Consider the following 27,998-nt stretch of genomic DNA (forward strand, 5'->3'; position numbering starts at 1 on the left):
CATGGGGACTGTCAGAACTCTGGAAATATGCATGATTATAGTCCCCAAGGCCTGGTGAGAGGTAAGTAAAGGCACCATCTCTGAAAAAATCCTCAGGCCAAAGGGTGGTAGCAAGTCTGCACAAAACATTATGAAGAAATAAATTTGTTAGTCTCTAAGGTGCCACAAGGACTCCTCATTGTTTTTGCTGATACAGACTAACACGGCGAACACTCTGAAACCTGTCACCATGCAAGTGGGGATTAAGTTGACCTAACTGTCACACAGGGAGTGAAATTTTTCACAGCACCAAGCAACATATCTAGGTCAATCAAATTTTTAGGTGTAGACCAAGCCTAAGGGTATGTCTACACTGCAGCTGGGAGCAAGCCCCCTAGCCCAGGTAGGCCCAGACTCTCAGTTCCAGGTCTCAAGCTAGTGTGCTAGAAATAGCTGTGTGGATGTTGCGGCTCACCCTCTCAAGCCCACCTGACCGCTTAGGCTTCAGTTCAGGTGGCTCGCCCAAGTCTCTGCCAGAGCCACAACGTCCATAAAGCTACTTTTAGTATGCTAGATCATGCCCCACTAGCACAAGTCTACCAAGGCTGGGAGGCTCATTCCCAGCTGCAGTATAAACATACCTTAACCCGTCTGCGGAAGATATCACCACCTGGGCCTTTTCCAAACCAAGCTACATGGCGGCAAGAAGAGAACCAATGTTAAACACAGGATGGACACTTTGTACAAGCACTTGGTGACATTTCATGCTAAGCTAAAAACAAAAGCTTATGTGAGGGATGGGTGAAGGAGCAGCAACATGGAGTGGGACCTGCCCTACAATCATACCTGAAAAAACAGAACTGACCACAACGAGTTCTTCCTTAAACATACCCAAGATTTCCCCCTCCCAGCCCTGCCCCAAAAAGCAGGATCAACCCAGACAAAGGGCTCTTACTGATATAGGGGTCGTTGCTCCCTCTGGTTGGAAGCTCCAGGAGACGGACGTTGCGCAGCTGATCACCTCTGAGGATGAAAATGGGCATGGAAGTCTTGCTTCTGTCCCATTCTCCACAAAGAGCTCCTCTGGTGTCTTCACCTCAACTGCTGATACTCTGACTGTTTGGGGGTGGGGAAGAGGAAAAGGAAAAATGGCAGTTTTTGAGAAGTTAACCTTGAGAAAGGTTTTGGGCCTGCTGCTAATCAGTTTCCTGCTTGGTTCGAACACCCCCGCTCCCTGTCCCCTGACCCCTTTCCACACCCTGCCCCCTGACAGGCCCCCCTGGGACTTCCACGCCTATCCAACCGGCCCCTGCTCCCCGTCCCCTGATCGCCCCCACCCCTGAACCTCCGCCCCATCCAACCGCCCCCTGCGTCTTGTCCCCTAAACTGCCCCCCGGACTCCTTGTCCCTTATCCAGCCCCACCACTCCCTTTCCATGCTGCTCAGAGCAGCATGTCTGGCAGCCGCGCCCCCGGATGGAGCCAGCCAGGCAACTGTGATGCCCGGGAGGAGCTCAAAGCCTCACCGCCCAGAGAGCTGGCGGCACAGCGAGCTGAGGCTGCGGGGGAGGAGGACAGCAGGGGAGGGGCCAGGGGCTAGCCTCCCCTGCTGGGAGCTCAAGGGCCAGGCAGGATGGTCTCGCGGGCCATAGCTTGCCCACCTCTGACCTAATTCTATAAGGCATAATGTTACCATTCCCTGGTTCACTTCAGCAGGTGTCCTAAATAAATCTTTAACGAAATACATATGAATTGTTTGACTTACAACATTACCAAAGCTTTTAACTCCTACAGCATTTCAGGTGAAGGATCTGTTTAACAAGATTTCTCGTTACTGAGCCAGTGATAGATGTGCACAGCCAGTCATACAGACTGGAATCTTTGTCACCCCATCCTTCTCCTCACTTCCAAAAGAGTAAGCTTCAGAGTATTTTACAAACGGAGAAGTTGGTAACAGCGACTCTGGTGTGTGTTACTGCCATTAGATCCGAATTTAATCTGAGAGGAAGTTGGATCACCTCACACAGCAGGGTTGGAAAACAGCCTATAAATGTCAGTTCTATTAAAGACAGAATATAATATTTTAAACTGAGGCAGCCTCCAGACACTTAGCTATAATGGTGATGAGTTGTGGTTTAAATACGGATAGTCAAAACAACGTGGGGCGGTAAGTCTGCTGCATGTATCCAGAGTGAAAGCGAGCCCTGAAGACTGCATATGGCTCAGAGTAAGTTCATCTTCTGTAGAAGTTACTCTGTAGAGTGCTCTGGAAGTGCTAGTTATTTATTTTCCTACAGAACAACCTTGTTTAAGAGGCCAGGGAAGACTGGGCATTACTGACTGCCTTGTCATCACAACCATTGTATCAAACAGAACAGCACAGAAACAGCGCTCTAAGGGAGATGGATTTTCAAGAAGAGGTTGCATCAGAGCTTCCCTTCTCCTCTACATATAATCTAACTGCAGGCCAAGAAATACTCCTTTCCTTGGGTCCCTACTACCAAATGTTTATTCTGAACACACAAGAGATTTTCTGGCAATTCAGTGAAGTGAATACATAGCTGCAGTGCTGTAAGTAGATTTTTCTACTAATGGAGTGGATATTATGGTAAGAGAAAACAATCCATTGTTCCAAGTCCAAACCACAGAACAAATCTCCCTTTCAGGCAAAAAGCAAGCAAGAAGCCCTCAACATTTGTGTAGGAAGTAAAATCAGCACTGAGACATTGCTTGCCTGTATAGGGGACAGAGGATTCATTGCTACCAACAGGAAGGAGTAAGCACTGACCTGTTTATTCCAAGAAGCCACTGTTGTACATAAATAGCCCATGGAAGTGTAGTGAAGAAAAGCCTCATCTCCCTCTTTCAGCCCACACTTTCTAAGTAGGAGTTTTACTATCAGAGGATCTGTTGTACACCTGGACATTAATAATCTTTCACTCCTGGAACAGAAGCCAGGTTTCCCAATTAGTTCATAAGTGGACTTTGTCTCCTCAGGTCCAAACTGAGATTCCTAGTTGACCACATCACAAAGCCACCCCACAATGGATAGTTTATTCTCACTAGCCACAGACCCTGATGCTTTGATAGAACCGTGTTAAGGCCAGGAGGAGGTAGTAACCCCCTGAATTATATAAACAGCCAGCCGGCACTAGCGCATACAATACAGCATAGTCTCCAAAGTTGTAACCTCACTAAAGATCAGATCTTAGAGACTTGAACTCTGCAGCAACATAACTGCATTCATCTCAGAAACAAAGACAGCGCCCGTTTATAGTCTCCAGCCAACCCTGATACCAGCATCATTGAATCTATGACCATATCCTCAAATCCCAAACAGACATCAGAGGACTGTGATACAGAACACCATCCTTCAGCTTTCCCTTCCCATCTCTCCCTGCAACAGTCAGGAGTCATATTAGCCTGAAAGAGCTCAGGGTCACCTCATGCAGTGCCTCTGACACAGCTGCAGAACATTCTGGAATAAGAGTGTCCCCATAGGAAGCTATACAATTCTATTGATTTAACTATACCAGGAAAACATGTCCCAAGAATGCATGAGATCTATAAATGGAAGTTGTAAAATCCAACAAGGAATGCAGCAACTTTGGCACAAAGAAAGAACTTGGAGTGCTACTACTGAAGGTAGAACTTGGCACCAATATCTGGCACTCTCATAGGCTATGCTTTACCAACAATAGGCTGGTCTCTAAACCACATCCCCTTGGAGATTATGCTCACTCGCAGGCAGAACTATATGGTACAGCTCTGAAGGCATCACCACCACCAGCAGCAACACAGAAGTAAGTTTAGCAGTACTGTAACCCCTCTACAATAACCTTGAGGTCCCCTCTGCCCCCAACTCCTTTTTGGGTCAGGACCCCTACAGTTAAAAATACAGTGAAATTTCAGATTTAAATATCTGAAATCATGAAATTTATGATTTTTTAAATCCTGTGACCGTGAAATTGACCAAAATGGACCGTGAATTTGGTAGGGCCCTAACTATATGAAACAATGTGCCAGACAAGAATGAACTTTTAAAGTTCACTGCATTTCTAGGGAGAAGTATATGTAAATGTACCCCTTCCAGTTATGCAAGAACTCAGCCTTTTGAAACTTCACCCTGGGGAGGGGACCTTAGTCTGCTCAACACCTGTTACATGAAGACAGGCTGAGAGGCCTAACCTGTATAAAGGAGAGACTCAGATTCACGTGTGTGGTAGTTCTGAGCTAAGTTATAAACTTATCCACAAAAACCCGTTGATGGGGTTTGAAAGACTGACTCCTACAGAGCCCTTGTCAGCATTGGAGTGATTTCTGGTAAGCTTATTAGCATACATGGAGGTTTTCTTATGTTTTCTCTGTAATGCTTTCACCTTATGAATAAATAGGCTTGCTTACAAAAAGCTGTGTCACAGCTTATAACTGTGGGCACTTACGCTGTTTACAGCCTCTGAGGAGAAAAGCAAAGCAGGCCTGCTGAGGCAGTCTGACTTGCTGGGGAATTCACAGTGTAGGCAGGGAACTGTGCACCACAGAAATACCCCAGTCAGCAAGAAGAAATGAGATGCCTCTCTCCGCCCAAGAGAGGTGACAGCTAGGGAGCCAGAAAACCTGAGAGTGGATGTTCTTGGTGGACCATAGGGGGGAAATACAGATGTCGTTGCCTTGAACTGTGACAAACGCTTTGCATTACAAATTATTCTGAATCCCTGAAGTAGTGATGAGCTTTTGGAAAACAAACACCCATCCTACTTCACAATTTGTTCCAATTACTCCCCACAACCAAAGTTTGTCTTATTCCTGTGTCTCAGAGAGCAAAGCTAACTCTTGACTTCTTCCAGCATTAATGTAATGAAATAAAAGGATTTCACTCCATGATTTCATCAGGATCAATTCAATAGTTGCCTCCCACATCAATTTTACATGTCAAAAGTCACAAGCACACATTAGGACGTGGTTGAACCGAAAGAAGAAAGTGGATTCTTGGCTGCATGGAAGTCTTAGAGTAGCTCAGAGAGATACATAAAATCCCTTTGTGTCACCGGTAATATAACACCCTGCTAAATTGAGAGATTGGATTATATTACTGCATAACGTTTCTCTAAACAGAGATTAGGTCAGTTTGTAATGATTACAAATCATTTTCATCCAAAATGAAACACTAAAGGTGTTAAACCCTTGACAGTTTCTTCTAATAACTATTAAGGAAGTTTTAACTGTTGGATGAGTTCTACTTTCCTGTGCTCTCAGAGCGGTAATAGCCTTTAACATACAGACAATCCACAGGTCTTCATTAGACCCCTCCAAAATCCCTGCATGTTTAGTTCTTGTTAGGAGAGGAGTTACTTCCAACATCTGAAATTTAAACAGCATGGAACCAAGCATCTATTTCACCAACACAAAGACAGACAAAATGTTAGTTTCCCTGAATGATGTCACCAAGCCCACACCCCACCTCATCCCTTCAGCAGCCTGTTGACTATGATGGTCATGCGAGAGAGATGGGATTTGTTTGCAGACTTTAGGGCATTCGAAAAATTAGGATTTGGGACTACTGTGGATTGAGTAAGAAAAACTGGTCAAGACTGGTATCTTCAGTGTTTAAAAATTAACTTGGATAACAAATCCTGAGAGTGGCCCTTGGGGCTTTGGAGACTACAGATAAAAATCAACAGTCTCTCCCAGGCCCAGAATGGCATCTAAAGAAAAGAAGAGTTAGTGAGGGGAGGTACCTCTCTGCACGACTCTAAGTCGGATTTCTCCTGGCTTGACAACTATGTCAGGTGGGTTCTTGACATCGCAGAAGTAAGTGCCGTTGTCCCGGAACTGCACGTTTGCTATGCTGACAGATGCATCTTTCTTGTTAAGGTCTCCAGCCCAACTGATTCTGTTCTTAAATGGTGTGTCCTTCCCAGGGTATGCGTTCCCTTGAGAGTAATAGAAGAACTGCAGCCAGGGAGGAGAGCATGTAAGAACATCCACGTCAGAACATTGCAAAGCTTACACCCCTCCTTCACTAAGATAGTTATCTCCAGATCTGCTGAGCCCTTTCCAATACCACATTAGGAGGTAGGAGTAGGAATTCCTCCAGAGGCCAGCTACTTCTAGCTTTGCAGATTGTAGCAAGCATGCTGTCGCTCCACTAATCACACATTCAAGTAGCCACAATATGACTTAGCCTTCAAGCCCACCGCAAAGTTTTTTTTTTTAGGCCAAAGAGTCTCAATCTGGGTGTTGCGATGCTAGGGAAGGGTTCACACATAGGTGTCACAGGTCACAACCACTGTGCCCTTCTTGTATTGAAACAAGAGGGGGATTCCACTAGCCAGGTAGTTGGGAAATGACCCTGGGCTTCCTTACTGGAAAAAGTTGTGAACCACTGCCTAAGACAATCCTTACCATAATAATGTGTTCATACATCACCTAGCACAGTGAGGCCACAATTCTGATTGAGGCATCTAGATGCTGCTACAATGCAAGATGAGTATTAAATACTTGCATGTTTAGCTATGTAAAGGTTAACATTGTCTATGTGATGGAGGAAGGGGAAGGGAGCTAAGCCTGAAACGGTTTTGGCTAGTGTGTGGTGGTGAAGGGATTTCCTTCCCTACATTTTTTAAAGAGTTAATTTAAGATGGCAGGTTTTGTTAGTGTAACATGAAATCTGACTATTCAAATATGGAAGACAGATAATGTTGCTGTTTGAACATCTCTGAATTAAAATATGATTTAAGTACAAATATGTGCAAAGTAGCCAACTTAACAATGATACTAAATGTCTAAAAACTAAGAGTTAAGGTTGCCCAAACATTTCCAGAACCTGGAGATTGACTAAACTTATTTCCTGGTTTTCGGAGAATTAAGTAGCACACTGCACCTGCAATGCAACCTTAGTTCTGTGCCCTGTAGCTAACAATAGCCACTGGGAATGGTTCAGTACAGTTGGTGCCATTAGTAGACATGAAGGACTACATAAAGGTGTCATTACCTGTGCTGTACTCAAGATTTGAATCTGCATTTATCTGCCAGCACTCCAGCTGCATTCACTGTGTTTGGTGTAGCTGAGCAGGTGGAAAACATCTATCTTCTGAGATCAAGCATACCTCATTTCAGCACTCATTTCTGTAGTTTGTGCCAGCAGAGGTGCACAGGGGTCTTGCCATGGGGACTGTCAGAACTCTGGCAATATGCATGATTATAGTCCCCAAGGCCTGGCGAGGGGCAAGTGAAGGCACCATCTCTGAAAAAGTCCTCAGGCCAAAGGGTGATAGCAAGTCTGGCGTAATCTGTGTAGAATCAGCAACTCCTGTATGCTATGCCTGCTCTAAATTAGAGGTCTACAGTAGGAAAGAGAAGGTGTTAGACTTAGCCCTGCAGTGATCATGTGTTCTATAGCATCTGTTAGGCCCGGTACAGGGCTAGTCTGTGTGTATTCAGGCATTGCTCAAGGAGAGTAGAGTTGAGACTACACTGCGGGGATGGTATACACCTAACTCTTCATTTCTTGGTTTTCAGAAGTTTAAACTTAGCCATGCTCCACATTCTGGAAGGGCACAAGACACCACGGAAACTTTAACTGTGTTACTCAAATTGGGGGATTTTTTTTTTTTTATTAATAATTTTTCAACATTCGCATCTAGCATAGCTCAGCATTCCCCTTCCACTGCTTCTGGTCCTGGGCAAGATTATCACAAAATGCACTGGCTGCATGCATGTCATTTCACTGCCCCGGCATCATCTCCAGTTCTGCTTCTCCAGCACAGGCCACCTCATCATGAAGTGGCAGGTGTCAGCGTAGCACCTGCATGTTGAGGAGCTAGAAAAAAGAGGCAGAAACAGTGGAGGAACTAGCATGGAGTCTGTGGGGGAAGACAGGAGAGCATGTACGTAGGGGAATTTGGGGAGGCAGATGAAGCTGACCAACATCCCCCACTGTATAGCTGACCCCTCCTTTCCCTGCACTGCTCCAACACCCCTCACATTGCCCCCCTCCTCCCACCACTGCTCTGACACTGCTCCAACTCTTCCAACATTCCCTCCATCACATCCATTGCCGACCACCCTGTCATAACTATAAAGGGAAGGGTAACAGCTCTCCTGTGTACAGTACTAAAATCCCTCCTGGTCAAAGACTCCAAAATCCTTTTACCTGTAAAGGGTTAAGAAGCTCGGGTAACCTGGCTGACACCTGACCCAAAGGACCAATAAGGGGACAAGATACTTTCAAATCTTGGGGGGGGAAAGGCTTTTGTGTGTGCTCTTTGTTTTAAGGGGTTGTTCGCTCTTGGGACTGAGAGGGACCAGACATCAATCCAGGTTCTCCCCATCTTTCTAAACAAGTCTCTCTTATTTCAAAATTGTAAGTAAAAGCCAGGCAAGGCGTCCTAGATTTACTTTGTTTTCTCAACTTGTAAATGTACCTTTTACTAGAGTGTTTATCTTTGTTTGCTATACTTTGAACCTAAGACAGAGGGGGGTCCTTTGAGCTCTTTAAGTTTGATTACCCTGTAAAGTTATTTTCCATACTGATTTTACAGAGATGATTTTTACCTTTTTCTTTAATTAAAAGCCTTCTTTTTAAGAACCTGATTGATTTCTCCTTGTCTTAAGATCCAACGGGGTTTGGATCTGTATTCACCAGGAGTTGGTGAAAGGAAGGAGGGGGGAAGGGTCAATTTCTCCTTGTTTTAAGATCCAAGGGGGTTTGGATCTGTATTCACCAGGAGTTGGTGAAAGGAAGGAGGGGGGAAGGGTCAATTTCTCCTTGTTTTAAGATCCAAGGGGGTTTGGATCTGTATTCACCAGGAGTTGGTGAAAGGAAGGAGGGGGGAAGGGTCAATTTCTCCTTGTTTAAGATCCAAGGAGTTTGGATCTGTATTCACCAGGGAATTGGTGAGAGGTTTTCTAAAAGCTTCCCAGGGTAGGGAATGGTGGCAGCGGACCAGAACTAAGCTGGTAGTTAAGCTTAGAAGTCCTCATGCAGGCCCCTACATTTGTACCCTAAAGTTCAAAGTGGGGATACAGCCTTGACATGGTGGCCCAGCGGTGGAGATCGTTTTAAACCCAAAAGCCAGTAAGAGATTTTTTTTTCCTTCTAGCTGCTTGGAAAGCAGAGCTGAAGGTAGATGCATATCTTATCTCTCCTTGCCTGAAGGCAGAGGTGTTAAGTTTTTTTAACAAGGTCCTTTGTTAAGAGAAGTGTTCAAATAAGCAAACAAACTTTGACTGGTAAAGGCAATTTACAAGCTGAATTGTATTTTTTTTCTTTTTACATCCTCGGGAGTAGCTTGTTAGAAAGTCTCTGTTAACTCAGCAGCAGCCAGAGCTAAGTACATCCCAGTTTCAGTCAACTGCAGAGGGGTGTGACCCAGCACAAGAAAACAGGAAAATGACTACCAAAGAAGTAGCTAACAAAATAGAACTGGCCAAACTAGAAGCAGAAGAAAATGAAAGAAAACATCAGAGACTGCTTCAAATTAAAAAACTTGAAACAGAGGCCCATGAAAGAGAAGAAAAAGCCAAAGAGGAGGCCCACAAGAGAGAGATGGAGCTGGAAAAAGCCAAAGAGGAGGCGAGAGAAAAAGAAAGGAAGCATGAACTGGAAGCAGCAAGTGCTAGGCAGGATGCATCAGACCATCCTAGCAACTCCTCTCCAGGTACCACTTCCCATCCCAGGAAATTCCCCACCTACAAGGCAGGCGATGATACTGAGGCCTTCTTAGAAAATTTTGAAAGGGCCTGCCTTGGATACAGCATCACTCCAACCCAGTACATGGTAGAGCTGAGGCCGCAGCTCAGTGGACCCTTAGCAGAGGTGGCGGCTGAAATGCCTAAGGAACACATGAACAGTTATGAACTTTTTAAAAACAAGGCCAGAATCAGAATGGGGCTAACACCTGAGCATGCCCGTCGGCGGTTCAGAGCCCTAAGCTGGAAACCCGATGTGTCATTTACCCGACATGCCTACCACATTGGGAAAAATTGGGATGCCTGGATATCAGGAGCAAATGTTAAATCTACGGAAGAGTTGCCCTTCCTATTGCAAATGGAGCAGTTTTTAGAGGGTGTTCCTGAGGAAATAGAAAGGTACATCCTAGATGGGAAGCCCAAAACTGTAACCGAGGCGGGGGAGATTGGAGCCAAATGGGTGGAGGTGGCAGAAAAGAAAAAAACTAGTAGTAGTTGGAGCGAATATCAGAAGGGGCAAGCCGAAACAAAACCTTACCACCGGGGACAACCCAAGGCCCCACCCACATCCCAAGGGAAACCCCAGACGCCTTCTCACCCCACCACACCAGTCTCCATCAACCAACATCGCCCCGGTGATACCTTAGCAGGGCGATGTTTTAAATGTAATGAACTGGGACATATAAAGGCTCACTGCCCCAAGAACCCCAACCGATTACAGTTCATTACACCACAATCACACCAAAGATCCCCAGACCCAGATGCCTCTCTCATACCCTCGGAGCGAAGGGAAACCTTGAGAGTGGGCGGAAAGAAGGTTATCGCTTGGAGGGACACTGGGGCACAAGTGTCAACTATCCACCAATCCCTAGTGGACCCCAAACTCATCAACCCGGAGGCTACAGTGACAATTCAACCCTTCGTGTCACAGTCTGTAACCTTGCCTACAGCCCAGTTGCATGTCCAGTACAAGGGCTGGTCAGGAATGTGGACTTTTGCAGTCTATGACAATTATCCCATCCCCATGCTGCTGGGGGCCAACCATGGCCAACCATGTGAAGCTAGCCAAGAGGGTGGGAATAGTCACCCGCAGCCAGGCTAAGCAAGCTTCCACCCCCATCCCTGTTCCTGAGCCGTCCACCAGGGCCCCGTCTGTGTTACCGGAGACCCAAACAAAGGTGGTGGAACCGGATCCCCTGCCAACGACTGCAACAGCCGTAGTGGATCCAATCCCAGAGACCCAGCCAAAGCCAGTCCCAGAACCGGAACTGGCAACGCAGCCAGCACCAAAACCATTGCCAGCACTGAGTCCAGCGCTTGCAAACCCGTCTACAACTCCAATGCCAGAGGGCACCAGCGAGTCTGAACTGGTGGAAGCAGCAGATAACCCTACCCAAGAGGCTCAGCCAGAGCCTGAAATACCACATAGTGCACCAGCGGACAGCGGTTCAGTCAATGGAAACAGCCCCAGCACCTGCATCACTTCCAGAGGGACCAAGCTCCAGTCCACAGTCCAAGGAGGAACTGATGTCTCCAGGATCAAGGGAACAGTTCCAGGCCGAGCAGGAAGCAGATGACAGCCTTCAGAAAGCTTGGGCGGCGGCACGGAGCACCCCACCGCCTCTCAGCTCTTCTAACCGATCCCGGTTGGTTGTAGAACAAGGACTTTTATACAAGGAGACTCTTTCTGGTGGGCACCAGGAAGACTGGCATCCTCAAAGACAGTTGGTAGTTCCCACTAAGTATCGGGTAAAGCTCTTAAGCTTAGCCCATGATCATCCCAGTGGCCATTCTGGGGTGAACAGAACCAAAGACCGGTTGGGGAAGTCCTTCCACTGGGAGGGAATGGGCAAGGATGTTGCTAATTATGTCCGGTCTTGTGAGGTGTGCCAACGAGTGGGAAAGCCCCAAGACCAGGTTAAAGCCCCTCTCCAGCCACTACCCATAATTGAGGTCCCATTTCAGCGAGTAGCTGTGGATATTCTGGGTCCTTTCCCAAAGAAGACACCCAGAGGAAAGCAGTACGTACTGACTTTCATGGATTTTGCTACCCGATGGCCGGAAGCTGTACCCTTAAGCAACACCAGGGCTAACAGTGTGTGCCAGGCATTAGCAGACATTTTTGCCAGGGTAGGGTGGCCCTCTGACATACTTACAGATTCGGGAACTAATTTCCTGGCAGGGAACATGAAAAACCTGTGGGAAGCTCATGGGGTGAATCACTTGGTTGCCACCCCTCATCACCATCAAACCAATGGTCTGGTGGAGAGGTTTAATGGAACTTTGGGGGCCATGATACGTAAATTCGTAAATGAACACTCCAATGATTGGGACCTAGTGTTGCAGCAGTTGCTTTTTGCCTACAGGGCTGTACCACATCCCAGTTTAGGGTTTTCACCATTTGAACTTGTGTATGGCCGCGAGGTTAAGGGGCCATTACAGTTGGTGAAGCAACAATGGGAGGGGTTTACGCCTTTTCCAGGAACTAACATTCTAGACTTTGTAAGCAACCTACAAAGCACCCTCCGACACTCTTTAGCCCTTGCTAAAGAAAACCTAAAGGATGCTCAGGAAGAGCAAAAGGCCTGGTATAATAAACATTCCAGAGAACGGTCCTTCAAAGTAGGAGACCAAGTCATGGTCTTAAAGGCGCTCCAGGCCCATAAAATGGAAGCGTCGTGGGAAGGACCATTCACGGTCCAGGAGCGCCTAGGAGCTGTTAACTATCTCATAGCCTCCCCCACCTCCAACATAAAGCCTAAGGTATACCATGTTAATTCTCTTAAGCCCTTTTATTCCAGAGAATTAAACGTTTGCCAGTTTACAGCCCAGGAAACAGATGACGCGGAGTGACCTGCAGGTGTCTACTACGAAGGAAAAAGGAATGGTGGCGTGGAAGAGGTGAACCTCTCCACGACCCTGGGACGTCTGCAGCGACAGCAGATCAAGGAGCTGTGCACAAGCTTTGCACCGATTTTCTCAGCCACTCCAGGACGGACCGAACGGGCATACCACTCCATTGACACAGGTAATGCTCACCCAATTAGAACCCCACCCTACCGGGAGTCACCTCATGCCCAAGCTGCTATACAAAGCGAGATCCAGGACATGCTACAGATGGGTATAATCCGCCCCTCTACCAGTGCATGGGCATCTCCAGTGGTTCTAGTTCCCAAACCAGATGGGGAAATACGCTTTTGCGTGGACTACCGTAAGCTAAATGCTGTAACTCGTCCTGACAACTATCCAATGCCACGCACAGATGAGCTATTGGAAAAATTGGGACATGCCCAATTCATCTCTACTTTAGACTTAACCAAAGGGTACTGGCAAGTACCACTAGATGAACCCGCTAAGGAAAGGTCAGCCTTCGTCACCCAGGCAGGGGTGTATGAATTCAATGTACTTCCTTTCGGGTTGCGAAATGCACCCGCCACCTTCCAAAGACTTGTAGATGGTCTCCTAGCAGGATTGGGAGAATCTGCAGTTGCCTACCTCGATGATGTGGCCATTTTTTCTGATTCATGGACAGAACACCTGGAGCACCTGGAAAAAGTCTTCGAGCGCATCCGGCAGGCAGGACTAACTGTTAAGGCTAAAAAGTGTCAAATAGGCCAAAACAAAGTGACGTACCTGGGGTACCAGGTGGGTCAAGAAACTATAAATCCCCTACAGGCCAAAGTGGATGCTATCCAAAAGTGGCCGGTTCCAAAGTCAAAGAAACAGGTCCAATCCTTCTTAGGCTTGGCCGGATATTATAGGCGATTTGTACCACACTACAGCCAAATCGCCGCCCCGCTGACAGACCTAACCAGAAAGAAACAGCCAAATGCAGTTCAGTGGACTGATGAGTGTCAAAAGGCCTTTAACCAGCTTAAGGCAACACTCATGTCTAACCCTGTGCTAAGGGCCCCAGACTTTGACAAACCGTTCCTAGTAACCACAGATGCGTCCGAGCGGGGCGTAGGAGCAGTTTTAATGCAGGAAGGACCGGATCAAGAATTCCATCCTGTCGTGTTTCTCAGCAAGAAACTGTCTGAGAGGGAAAGCCACTGGTCAATCAGCGAAAAGGAATGCTACGCCATTGTGTACGCGCTGGAAAAGCTACGCCCATATGTTTGGGGACGGCGTTTCCAACTACAAACAGACCATGCTGCGCTACAGTGGCTTCATACCGCCAAGGGAAATAACAAAAAACTTCTTCGGTGGAGTTTAGCTCTCCAAAATTTTGATTTTGAAATACAACACATTTCGGGAGCTTCTAACAAAGTGGCTGATGCACTCTCCCGGGAAAGTTTCCCAGAGTTAACTGGTTAACAATTGTTCTTGTAATGAAACATATTGTTAGTTTTTATATAATCAGTAGTATGTCTAAAGGTACATGTGTCTTGTTAACTCTGTTTTCTCCTAGAACTCCAGGAAGAAATCACAGCCAGTGTGGAACCGAACGTCCAACACTATCTGTGATTTGGGGGGCGTGTCATAACTATAAAGGGAAGGGTAACAGCTCTCCTGTGTACAGTACTAAAATCCCTCCTGGTCAAAGACTCCAAAATCCTTTTACCTGTAAAGGGTTAAGAAGCTCGGGTAACCTGGCTGACACCTGACCCAAAGGACCAATAAGGGGACAAGATACTTTCAAATCTTGGGGGGGGGAAAGGCTTTTGTGTGTGCTCTTTGTTTTAAGGGGTTGTTCGCTCTTGGGACTGAGAGGGACCAGACATCAATCCAGGTTCTCCCCATCTTTCTAAACAAGTCTCTCTTATTTCAAAATTGTAAGTAAAAGCCAGGCAAGGCGTCCTAGATTTACTTTGTTTTCTCAACTTGTAAATGTACCTTTTACTAGAGTGTTTATCTTTGTTTGCTATACTTTGAACCTAAGACAGAGGGGGGTCCTTTGAGCTCTTTAAGTTTGATTACCCTGTAAAGTTATTTTCCATACTGATTTTACAGAGATGATTTTTACCTTTTTCTTTAATTAAAAGCCTTCTTTTTAAGAACCTGATTGATTTCTCCTTGTCTTAAGATCCAACGGGGTTTGGATCTGTATTCACCAGGAGTTGGTGAAAGGAAGGAGGGGGGGAAGGGTCAATTTCTCCTTGTTTTAAGATCCAAGGAGTTTGGATCTGTATTCACCAGGGAATTGGTGAGAGATTTCTAAAAGCTTCCCAGGGTAGGGAATGGTGGCAGCGGACCAGAACTAAGCTGGTAGTTAAGCTTAGAAGTCCTCATGCAGGCCCCTACATTTGTACCCTAAAGTTCAAAGTGGGGATACAGCCTTGACACACCCCCACAAACCCTAGGCTCCAAGCCCCCTAGGCACTCCCACATACACTGCTTCAAATGCAAACACACCCCCAAGCTGCTTCACCCGCACCCTTGCACTCCACACCCCTGGTAAGCTCGCAGAGGCTATGAGGAGGAGGGGAGATGGTGAGGCTGTGAAGAGTGCATGTACCAGATGGAGGCAGGAGAGTGGTGATGCAGTCCCTACCCCATGCACTGCACATGCTCATTCCCTGTTCCCCATCCCAGACCACGTCTATCCCTTATTTGTTGAGGGATGATCGAATGCCTCTTTAGGAAACCCAGTTCTTCAAAGCTCTAGTCAAACTGGGTTTTCATGTTTTGTGCCTGAATTCTTTACATCAATAAGGTTTGCTGTCCAGGATGTGCTGGCCCAGTGCACAGCTCCAAGGGGCAAAAGATGACACAGGGACATGGCCCTCACATTGTACCCTTCCAAACCCAGTGCACTCCTCCACACTGCTCCAGCGCTTCCTCCCTGCTCTGACTTTCCTTGTTACTTAACTGTGCACCTTTTTGAGGCACTCTAAAAATTTAGAGTATGTATACACAACAAGTGCTACAGCAGCACACTACAGCGAGGCCACTGTAGCACAGGCACTTGCTACAATGACTGAAGGGCTTTTTCTGTCACTGTAGTAAATCCACCCCTCAACTGGCAGTAGCTAAACCTGCCTGCTACTGCAGTGGGTATGAACAACGAGGAGTCCTTGTGGCACCTTAGAGACTAACAAATTTATTTGGAAATAAGCTTTCGTGGGCTAAAACCCACTTCATCAGATGCATGGAGTGAAAAATACAGTAAGCAGTATAAAGAAAGAAAAGTAACAGAACGCCACTAGCCGTCACCTACAGCCCCTAACTAAAACCTCTCCAGCGCATCAAGGATCTACAACCTATCCTGAAGGATGATCCCTCACTCTCACAGATCTTGGGAGACAGGCCAGTCCTCGCTTACAGACAGACCCCCAACCTGAAGCAAATACTCACCAGCAACTACACACCACACAGTAAAAACACTAACCCAGGAACCCATCCCTGCAACAAACCACGGTGCCAACTCTGTCCGCATATCTATTCAAGGGACACCATCAGAGGACCTAACCACATCAGCCACACCATCCAGGGCTCGTTCACCTGCACATCTACCAATGTTATATACGCCATCATGTGCCAGCAAAGCCCCTCTGCCATGTACATTGGCCAAACCGGACAGTCTCTATGCAAAAGACTAAATGGACACAAATCAGACGTCAAGAATTGTAACATTCAAAAACCAGTTGGAGAGCACTTCAATCTCCCTGGACACTCAATAACAGACTTAAAAGTGGCAATTCTTCAACAAAAAAACTTCAAAAACAGACTTCAACGAGAAACTGCAGAACTGGAATTAATTTGCAAACTGGACACCATCAAATTAGGCCTGAATAAAGACTGGGAGTAGATGGGTCATTACAAAAAGTAATTGTCCCTCTGCTGATACTCACACCTTCTTGTCAACTGTCGGAAATGGGCGACATCCACCTTGATTGCATTGGCCTCGTTAGCACTACAAAAGTACTTTTCCATCTCTTGATATTCACCCCTTGTTGTCAACTGTTGAGACTAGGCCACTTCCACCTTAATTGAATTGGCCTCGTTAGCACTGCCCCCCCCCCCCCCCCCCACGGTAAGGCAACTCCCATCTTTGTATGTGCTGTAATATTTATACTGCTTACTGTATTTTTTACTCTGTGCATGTGATGAAGTGAGTTATAGCCCACGAAAGCTTATGCCCAAATAAATTTGTTAGTCTCTAAGGTGCCACAAGGACTCCTCATTGTTTTTGCTGATACAGACTAACACGGCGATCACTCTGAAACCTGTCACCATGCAAGTGGGGATTAAGTTGACCTAACTGTCACACAGGGAGTGAAATTTTTCACAGCACCAAGCAACATATCTAGGTCAATCAAATTTTTAGGTGTAGACCAAGCCTAAGGTATGTCTACACTGCAGCTGGGAGCAAGCCCCCTAGCCCAGGTAGACCCAGTCTCTCAGTTCCAGGGCTCAAGCTAGTGGGCTAGAAATAGCTGTGTGGATGTTGCGGCTCACCCTCTCAAGCCCACCTGACCGCTTAGGCTTCAGTTCAGGTGGCTCGCCCAAGTCTCTGCCAGAGCCACAATGTCCATAAAGCTACTTTTAGTATGCTAGATCATGCCCCACTAGCACAAGTCTACCAAGGCTGGGAGGCTCATTCCCAGCTGCAGTATAAACATACCTTAACCCGTCTGCAGAAGATATCACCACCTGGGCCTTTTCCAAACCAAGCTACATGGCGGCAAGAAGAGAACCAATGTTAAACACAGGATGGACACTTTGTACAAGCACTTGGTGACATTTCATGCTAAGCTAAAAACGAAAGCTTATGTGAGGGATAGGTGAAGGAGCAGCAACATGGAGTGGGACCTGCCCTACAATCATACCTGAAAAAACAGAACTGACCACAACGAGTTCTTCCTTAAACATACCCAAGATTTCCCCCTCCCAGCCCTGCCCCAAACAGCAGGATCGACCCAGACAAAGGGCTCTTACTGATACAGGGGTCGTTGCTCCCTCTGGTTGGAAGCTCCAGGAGACGGACGTTGCGCTGCTGATCACCTCTGAGGATGAAAATGGGCATGGAAGTCTTGCTTCTGTCCCATTCTCCACAAAGAGCTCCTCTGGTGTCTTCACCTCAACTGCTGATACTCTGACTGTTTGGGGGTGGGGAAGAGGAAAAGGAAAAACTGAAAGTCAAGAGCTGTCTTCAAGGACCAGCAAAGAACAAGCAACATGGGATGAACTGGCACCACCTCAAGAACTACACAAGAGAACCAAGAAGGCAGCATCACCCCTATGGTGATGGGTTGTGCAGATATCACATCAAGTTTATAGCATGGACACATTAGCTGGATCCTGCTTCCCCTTTCTTGTGGTGTTCGCTATGGGGTGTTCCATACCAACAGATGCTTCCTGTAGTGTAGATGGTGGGAGACAACGTTATAGTACGAAACTCCCTCGTATTTATTGCTCCAACTTCCACTGGCAATTTTTGAGAAGTTAACTTTGAGCAAGGTTTTGGGCCTGCTGCTAATCCGTTTCCTGCTTCATTCACATCTTTCTCCTCCCCACCACACTCTGAATCTCTGCTGCAACTGGAACAAAACACCAAATTCAACGCCACTCATGATGAAGCGGGGGGCGGAGAAGGGTGGAAACCCACACACTAACCTTTTGGCTAAGTGCACCACCTAATTCAGGGTGGGCAAACTTTTTGGCCTAAGGGCCAGATCAGGGTTCCAAAACTGTATGGAGGGCCGGGTAGGGAAGGCTGTGCCTCCCCAAACAGCCTGGCCCTTGCCTCAATCCCCCACCCCCGACTGCCCCACGCAGAACCCCTGTACCCATCCCACCCCCTGCTCCTTGTCCCCTGACCGCCCCCTCCCGGAATCCCACCTCCAACTCCCCCTCCGGGACCCCAACCCCTATCCAACCTCCCCTGCTCCCTGTCCCGACTGCCCTGACCACTATTCACACCCCTGCCAGGCCCCCTGGGACTTCCGCACCTATCCAACCGCCCCCTGCTCCCCGTCCCCTGATCGCCCCCACCCCTGAACCTCCGCCCCATCCAACCGCCCCCTGCGTCTTGTCCCCTTAACCGCCCCCCGGATCCCCTGTCCCTTATCCAGCCCCACCACTCCCTTTCCATGCTGCTCAGAGCAGCATGTCTGGCAGCCGCGCCCCCGGATGGAGCCAGCCAGGAAACTGTGATGCCCGGCAGGAGCACAGAGCCCCACCGCCCAGAGAGCTGGCGGCACAGCGAGCTGAGGCTGCGGGGGAGGAGGACAGCAGGGGAGGGGCCGGGTCTAGCCTCCCCTGCTGGGAGCTCAAGGGCCAGGCAGGATGGTCTCGCGGGCCATAGCTTGCCCACCTCTGACCTAATTCTATAAGGCATAATGTTACCATTCCCTGGTTCACTTCAGCAGGAGTCCTAAATAAATCTTTAACGAAATACATATGAATTGTTTGACTTACAACATTACCAAAGCTTTTAACTCCTACAGCATTTCAGGTGAAGGATCTGTTTAACAAGATTTCTTGTTACTGAGCCAGTGATAGATGTGCACAGCCAGTCATACAGACTGGAATCTTTGTCACCCCATCCTTCTCCTCACTTCCAAAAGAGTAAGCTTCAGAGTATTTTACAAATGGAGAAGTTGGTAACAGCGACTCTGGTGTGTGTTACTGCCATTAGATCTGAATTTAATCTGAGAGGAAGTTGGATCACCTCACACAGCAGGGTTGGAAAACAGCCTATAAATGTCAGTTCTATTAAAGACAGAATATAATATTTTAAACTGAGGCAGCCTCCAGACACTTAGCTATAATGGTGATGAGTTGTGGTTTAAATACGGATAGTCAAAACAACGTGGGGCTGTAAGTCTGCTGCATGTATCCAGAGTGAAAGCGAGCCCTGAAGACTGCATATGGCTCAGAGTAAGTTCATCTTCTGTAGAAGTTACTCTGTAGAGTGCTCTGGAAGTGCTAGTTATTTATTTTCCTACAGAACAACCTTGTTTAAGAGGCCAGGGAAGGCTGGGCATTACTGACTGCCTTGTCATCACAGCCATTGTATCAAACAGAACAGAACAGCACAGAAACAGTGCTCTAAGGGAGGTGGATTTTCAACAAGAGGTTGCGTCAGAGCTTCCCTTCTCCCCTACATATAATCTAACTACAGGCCAAGAAATACTCCTTTCCTTGGGTCCCTGCTACCAAGTGTTTATTCTGAACACACAAGAGATCTTCTGGCAATTCAGTGAATACATAGCTGCAGTGCTGTATATAGATTTTTCCACTAATGGAGTGGATTTTTTTTCAGGGGGGACTGGTATTGGGTATTTTGCATTCCCTTACAGCCACTATCACCACCCATGATTAGTGTCACTTCTGCAGTGAAAGAAACAGGCGTAGCGAGCGCCCTCCGTACCCTCCGACCGGAGGGGGCCCCGCAAGGAAGGGGGCCCCCAAAAGTGACAAAATAAATACCGCATTCCAGTTTCGGCATTGTAAGGGGCCCCGCCCGGACATATGTTCGGAGGGGGCCACCGTTCGGAGGGGGCCACGTTCTTTGTTGCTACGGCCCTGGCTGGGGAAGTCGCTGCACGCAGCAAGAAGCGTCGGATTTCCCCACGGCACTTGCAGCTGGCCATTCACAGCGACTCAGAGCTCAAGAAACTGCTGGGAGGTGTCACCATCTCTCAGGGCGGAGTCCTGCACTTAAATCAGCCTGTGGTTTTACCTTCCAAGAAGAGGAATGGCAGGAGAGCCATCAAGAGAAGGATTGCCCCTGCTCCTGTCCCTGTTAAGTGAGAACAGAGCAAAGGGGAGACTGCCACCCCAGATTTGGGAGAAATGACATTAACTTGATTGCAAGGCTCTTTTCAAATGCATCAGTATGGTCTAATAAAAGCAGTTAAAATGCCTGGTCTTCTTTTGTGAATTAATTTCCTCTTTTACTATCCTACAATTTTAAGGGATCATTCAGTTGGTCAGGTAGCTGCATTGCTAATATGGTATAAAAGCCTAGAAAGAAAGAACTCAATCATTTCATTAAGCAATTTACATCAGAAATTGTCTAAATGGTGTCAAGTATCAGAGGGGTAGCCGTGTTCGTCTGGATCTGTAAAAAGCGACAAAGAGTCCTGTGGCACCTTATAGACCAACAGACGTATTGGAGCATAAATGTCTAAATCGTGTAGATTCTGGGTGGTGATTTCTGTGTTTTTTTCAGGCATTTCCCCAATAGATTGAAGATTAGGAACATTTTTCCCATAGTGAAGTTGATGTGTATTGCATGTTTTGTGAAAACAGAAAAAAGAACAAACTCATGACAGAAAAATTTAATCCATTACACATGAAGGAGAAAGCCTATGGGCCTGGTTTTTCTTTTTGTTTTGTTCTTTTTGTTTTGTTTTGTTATTTTTTAGTTACCCCATTATAAAACCATTGACTCGTTTAGAGTAATATCAGATTTATAGAGTATAAGTGATACTAGAATCAGGCTTTCTGAAATTATTAAATACCTGGAGGGGTTCACATAAACTTTGATCACCTTTTGAAAGGGAAAAAGCTAAGCATCAGATAGCTACCTCCTCCTCTACATGAGTCATCTCACAACAAAGAGAAAACTGCTTAACAGAAACTACTGTATTGCAGAGTGAGATTTAGTAGCCAGGGGGAATCTTGTTCTCCAGGGATGGTCTAACCTGTTTTGCATAAACTCCATGCCATGCGTGAATTCCAGTGTTTCAGCTCCAAACCAAAACAGGTAGCAGTCGGCCAATCATACAGCTTTCTTCTTCTGCATTGGCTAATTCATCCACCCACAGGACACATGTCCAATTTGTTCCCTACTTGCAGTTATCAGAAATTTCAGAAAGATGCTATCTACCACCACACAAACACTTCACCTCCCAATACCCAAACTTGAGGGTTAACACTGCGATATAAGTGGTGGCTGAATGCCTGGGGGCAAGGACTCTCTAAGGTTTCAGGGTTTTCCCCACTGTGTGAAGGGCATCTCTGAGCAATTGTGTGTATTGTCTCCTTTTCTATTCATGATTTCCTAACATCTGACAGCTACAGCAATTCCTTACATGAAAGTAATATTAGCAGAATAGTTGTGTATTTTAAGCTGTCAATTTGTTTAGCAGATGGAAGAGAGGAGATCCAGCCCCATGTGACTAAGGGTACGTCCAGACTACCCGCCGTATCGGCGGGTAGCGATCGATTTATTGGGGATCAATCTATCGCATCCCCGAACGCGCTCCCCATCGACTCCGGAACTCCACCGGAGCGAGCGGTGGTAGCAGAGTCGACGGGGGAGCCGCGACCGTCGATCCCACGCCGTGAGGACCCAAGGTAAATCGATCTAAGATACTTAGACTTCAGCTACGCTATTCACGTAGCTGAAGTTGCGTATCTTAGATCGACCCCCTCCCCCGCCAGTGTAGACCAGCACTAAGCAGCACTCCCAAGTCCACCAGCAAGTGCTCACTAGACCACCATTTGGGAATCTCTGCCTTTGAGATGGACAGTGCTCTGTGGATAGAGGACAACACTGTCAAGAGTGAGCAGTCCAGCACTTTTCACTAACTTTCTTGAAAATTTATTTTGATAATCTGTACAGCTTTTGCCCTTCTGGACAGAGTTTACCCAAGACCACATGTGATTTTCTCTTTCCCATGTAAAACAGAGTTTTGTTTCTTTATCCCCTATCTCGATAGAACACAGGCTGTTAATACCATGTAAGTATAAGCTACTATTAATGGCCTCGTGGGTAAAGACTTGTAATTCCACAGATGAACCATCTTTCCCCTGTCCAAAGCATTTTTCATCCAGATGCAGTAGAGTGATAGAACAAGGTCAGATTATTCAGATAACTTTTTCCTTCCAAACAAAATGAAAATGTGTGGTTTTCCCACTGTAGGACAGCTTTCCTTTTGCAATAATAATTAAAAAGACACTCATAATGTTCATATGATGTGACATGTCATAAAGGTTTTTTAGTCACTCCTGCTGGTTATCGCACTGGGTTATTTTGTTAATCTTTATTGGTTGGCTCAAGTTTGTTTATTACATGAATTTCCACAGAGGTGAAGGCACTGGACTAGGACTCAGAAATTCAGGTTCCGCTTCCAGATTTGCACCTCATACACCTAAATGTTTCTGTGCCTTCGTTATTCTCCTGCAAAGTAGGCATAAAAGTAGTTCTGTGCCCCACAGGAGTTTTAGGAGACTAAATCCATTTATGATTTGAAGTGCTCAGATATTACAGAGATGCACATGCGTCTGACGAAGTGGGTATTCATCCACAAAAGCTCATGCTCCAATACTTCTGTCAGTCTATAAGGTGCCACAGTACTCTTAGTCGTTTTAAAACAGCTCCTCCTTGGAGAGCGTTTAAACCTGGTCACTGCAGCCAACCCCCCCGGCAGCCGGGGGCAAGGGTGGGGCGGGCAGCGGAGCCTGTTTGCCCCATAGCTGCTCTCGCCCAGCTGCACCAGAGCAGCCCCCGAGAGCGGAGCTCTGAGGGGCTCCAGCCTCCAGCCCAGGCGCCGCCCCGCCCAGGGCTCCCCGGTCACCGCGCCCCTCCAGGGGAGCCCCTCGCGCCAGGCCGCCCCCGCCCTCGGCGGGCCCCTGCACTCACGGAAGCTGAGAGCGGCTGCGGCCGCCGCCAGCATCAGCGCCGGGGCCCGGCCCGGAGCCACCCGCCACCCCGCGCTGCCGCCCGCTGCCACTGCCATTTTCCTGCTGCCGCCTCCCCGTGCCCCCATTGTCCCGGCCCCTAAAGATCATTGTCTTTGCTTAGTTGATCTGCACAGCCTAGGTTTTGAAGTAGGTTTATAGTAAGTATTGGTTCTTTTGCAAACTTGTGGGTAGTTTCATGGAAGACTTAGGTTAGGGGATTACTGCAGTTAAGGCACTAGGCTGCTGTTATATACACTGAAGAGGACATTGTTACATCCCACTTTTATTCCCATCTCTTTCTCGAAAATCTGTTGGGGGGGGGTGCATTCTATTTAATATTTAAATAGCTGAAGCACAAATTTAACCATGTTGTATGTTATTCCACTCTGTAGCAGTTTTAAAATTTATTGCTGGGTACATCTTGCATCAAACATGTTTTTAAAGTTTATCAGGCAGGAAAATGACTTCCCCTGTCTTCTGTTAGTGATCAGTTATATGTACTTTCTTAGTGAAGACCTTCCTTTTTGTTTAAGGTTGCCATGGCAACAAAACTCTTTCAGACTTGAAGGAATCCAATTTAGATAGCTTAAGAGTTTTTATTAGATCTTTAAAAAATTACTATAAACTATCAAACATATCTATTTTGTATAGACTTTGAATTACTGAGTACCTTATAGGAGAGAAAGGAAAGAAAGGCCTTGTCTGCATAAGAAGTTCCACTGATTTAAATAAATGTATTTTTGTAAAAGTGATTTAGTTAAACGAGTATAAACCCCAGTTAATTTACTAAACTAAGCTAAATTTATATAAGCCTCTCAAATCCAGGGCCCACAGAGGGGTTTGCACTAATTTAGCTACCCCCAAAAACTGACCCTTAAACCTGTGAATCTTGTGTACAGACATGGTCTATAATCATAGATATGCATATCAATGCCATCATTAATGAATTCCATATTCATCTGTCCTCACTACACTTGTTGATCTGGGGATACGGCTATCACGAGGGCTGGTGATATCTGTATTGTAGGGATGGGCAAGAACACCCAGGCACTGCCTAGGCTGCTATCCAGCTTGCCTAGTATTAGGTGAGGTGTTCAGTGGCCAGGCAGAAGCAAGAGCATCACTAGTAGTAGTAGCTGAATGACCGTGGACTTGCGCAGGTGTAATTCATAAAGTTGTGCATAAAAAGCCAAAAATGTCTGAATTCCAGTGATGACTAAACTGGGTGATATTCTGAACAAAAAGTGCTCTCTCAAGTCATGCTTGTAGCTGTTTCCATCACTTCACACTGATTCAGACATTCTAGGTTTCAGAGTGATGTTTGGGTTTATTGTGTGGTGATCATATTGGGAGGGGTGGGGGGATGCATTGGTTGTCATGCTGTGCTGGGGAAGTTGTGTGGATTTGTGCTGGTGGAAAATGAGGGTTGTGTGTGTTTGCAGTGAGGGGCTGTGTGTCTGTGCAGCTTTTGCATATGATGGTTGTGCTGGAAGATTACCTTGAGGTTTGGCCAGGTAATACACCATTTGTGCAGTCTCCCTAATACAACCAATGAAATTGTTCCAAGCAGATTAGCTGTAGACCAAGGGTGGTAATTAGTTATCTCTGAAATCACAATGGTCTAGACACTTGCCTTACTGCTGTACACCACACAGATGTAATTAAAGTCAAAAAGGCTGAGAACTTAAATTGGACAGTAACATACCATAAAACCAAGTGGATTATTCAACCAGGTGATATTCTGAACAAAGAGAGCCCCCACCTATAGTTGTAGCTGTTTCCACTGCTTCACACTGACTCAGACATTTTAGGCTCCAGAGTGACACTCCAGGACTCTTTTTATAAATGGTATTTGTATTACTATAGCACCTAGGTGGCATTGCTACGGACCTGAACTCTATTTCTAGGCACAATACAAACACAAAACCAAGACAGTCCCTGCCCCAAAGATCTTTATAATCTAAGTACAAGACAAGACCATGCAGCGAACTTGACATGTCAGGGAAGGTGCTCTCAGCTGTAAAAGTGGCCAGCAAAGGTTGGTCAGGAGCATTGTGGGATGCCGCTGGGAAAACCAAGTAAACCAACACAGCTACATAATCCGCCCTTGCTGCCTATGCTAGCTCTGCACTGGTCGCGGACATCAGCCTTGCTCAGAGCAAATGTAATTTCAGAAGTGGTGTGAACACCTGTGCACTGGAGCTAGCAAGGCTGAAGATTAATGTGTGGTGTTACAAGCCTGCCAGGAAATTACAATGGTAAATTTTTTTAGCGTAGGTCCAAGGTCCATTCTCCAACAGGACTGTGCCCAACTCTCCTCCTTATTCCCCAATGATACAGACAGCGCTGTGACAGATATGGCAACTTCCTGCAATATCTTGGACAAACTTTACTGAATTCAATCTTTTAGGAGTTCACTGTATTTATCTATTATGGGACTGTGATGTCTCCGGTGGGGGAGGGGTGGGGGGAAGACACATGACTAACGTAAACCCTGAGAAATGTTATGCATTTCAAAGGATAATATGTAGGGCCATACCAAATTCACGGCCATGAAAAAATGCATCACGGACCGTGAAATCAGGTCTTTTGTGTGCTTTTACCCTATACCAAGGGTAGGCAACCTATGGCACGTGTGCCAAAGGCGGCACGCGAGCTGATTTTCAGTGGCACTCACACTGCCCGGGTCCTGGCCATCGGTCTGGGGGGCTCCGCATTTTAATTTAATTTTAAATGAAGCTTCCTAAACATTTTAAAAAACTTATTAACTTTACATACAATAGTTTCTTTATATATTATACACTTATAGAAAGAAACCTTCTAAAAACATTAAAATGTATTACTGGCACACAAAACCTTAAATTAGAGTGAATAAATTAAGACACGGCACACCACTTCTGAAACGTTGCCGACACTTGCCCTGGCCTATACTATACGGATTTCAAGGGGGAGACCAGCGTTTCTCAATCTGGGAGTCCTGACCCAAAAGGGGTTGCAAGGTTATTTCGGGAGGGGAGCTCTGAAGGCAGCAACACAGAAGTAAGGGAGGCAATACCATACCATGCCATCCTTACTTCTGCACTGTTGCTGGCGGCGACTCTGCCTTCAGACTTGGGCTCCTGGCCGGCCAGCAGCCACCCTCTGGCCACCCAACTCTGAAGGCATCACCACCACCAGCAGCAACACAGAAGTAAGCTTAGCAGTACTGTAACCCCTCTACAATAACCTTGAGGTCCCCCCTGCCCCCAACTCCTTTTTGGGTCAGGACCCCTACAGTTAAAAATACAGTGAAATTGCAGATTTAAATATCTGAAATCATGAAATTTATGATTTTTAAAATCCCGTGACCGTGAAATTGACCAAAATGGACCGTGAATTTGGTAGGGCCCTAACTATATGAAACAATGTGCCAGACAAGAATGAACTTTTAAAGTTCACTGCATTTCTAGGGGGAGGTATATGTAAATGTACCCCTTCCAGTTATGCAAGAACTCAGCCTTTTGAAATTTCACCATGAGGAGGGGACCTTAGTCTGCTCAACACCTGTTACATGAAGACAGGCTGAGAGGCCTAACCTGTATAAAGGAGGGACCCAGATTCACGTGTGTGCTAGTTCTGAGCTAAGTTATAAACTTAACCACAAATACCCATTGTTCAGGTTTGAAAGACTGACTCCTACAGAGCCCTAGTCAGCATTGGGGTGATTTCTGGTAAGCTTATTAGCATACATGGAGGTTTTTAATAGGTTCTCTCTGTAATGCTTTCACCTTATGAATAAATGAACTTGCTTACAAAAAGCTGTGTCACAGCTTATAACTGTGAGCACTTAACCTGTTTACAGCCTCGGAGGAGAAAAGCAAAGCAGGCCTGCTGAGGTAGTCTGACTTGCTGGGGAATTCAGTGTAGGCAGGGAACTGTGCACCACAGAAATACCCCAGTCAGGGAAAAGAAGTGAGATGCCTGTCTCCACCCAAGAGAGGTGACAGCTAGAGAGCCAGAAAACCTGAGAGTGGATGTTCTTGGTGGACCATAGGGGGGAAAATACAGGTGTAGTTGCCTTGAACTATGACAAAACGCTTTGCATTACAAATTATTCAATCCCTGAAGTAGCAATGAGCTTTTGGAAAACAGACACCCATCCTACTTCACAATTTGTTCCAATTACTCCCCACAACCGAAGTTTGTCTTATTCCTGTGCCCCAGAGAGCAAAGCTAACTCTTGACTTCTTCCAGCATTAATGTAATGAAATAAAAGGATTTCACTCCATGATTTCATCAGGATAAATTCAATAGTTGCCTCCCACATCAATTTTACATGTCAAACGTCACAAGCACACATTAGGACGTGGTTGAACCGAAAGAAGAAAGTGGATTCTTGGCTGCATGGAAGTCTTAGAGTAGCTCAGAGAGATACATAAAATCCCTTTGTGTCACCGGTAATATAACACCCTGCTAAATTGAGAGATTGGATTATATTACTGCATAACGTTTCTCTAAACAGAGATTAGGTCAGTTTGTAATGATTACAAATCATTTTCATCCAAAATGAAACACTAAAGGTGTTAAACCCTTGACAGTTTCTTCTAATAACTATTAAGGAAGTTTTAACTGTTGGATGAGTTCTACTTTCCTGTGCTCTCCGAGCGGTAATAGCCTTAACATACAGACAATCCACAGGTCTTCATTAGACCCCTCCAAAATCCCTGCATGTTTAGTTCTTGTTAGGAGAGGAGTTACTTCCAACAT

General features: G+C 46.3%; 1 protein-coding gene across 1 annotated transcript; it reads right to left on the minus strand.

The window, feature by feature from the left end:
- Window positions 1-28: 28 nt before the first annotated feature.
- On the minus strand, window positions 29-27,998 carry LOC135892372 (myelin protein zero-like protein 1). Its single transcript, XM_065420178.1, has 5 exons — window positions 27,917-27,998; window positions 17,553-17,713; window positions 5,717-5,930; window positions 935-1,095; window positions 29-116 (listed from the first exon to the last, which is right to left on the minus strand). Exons 1-5 carry the CDS (start codon window positions 27,996-27,998, stop codon window positions 93-95), a joined length of 642 nt encoding a protein of 213 aa, XP_065276250.1. The 3' UTR covers window positions 29-92.

Source organism: Emys orbicularis, chromosome 1 (assembly GCF_028017835.1).
Source record: "Emys orbicularis isolate rEmyOrb1 chromosome 1, rEmyOrb1.hap1, whole genome shotgun sequence".
Classification (NCBI taxonomy): Eukaryota; Metazoa; Chordata; order Testudines; family Emydidae; genus Emys; species Emys orbicularis.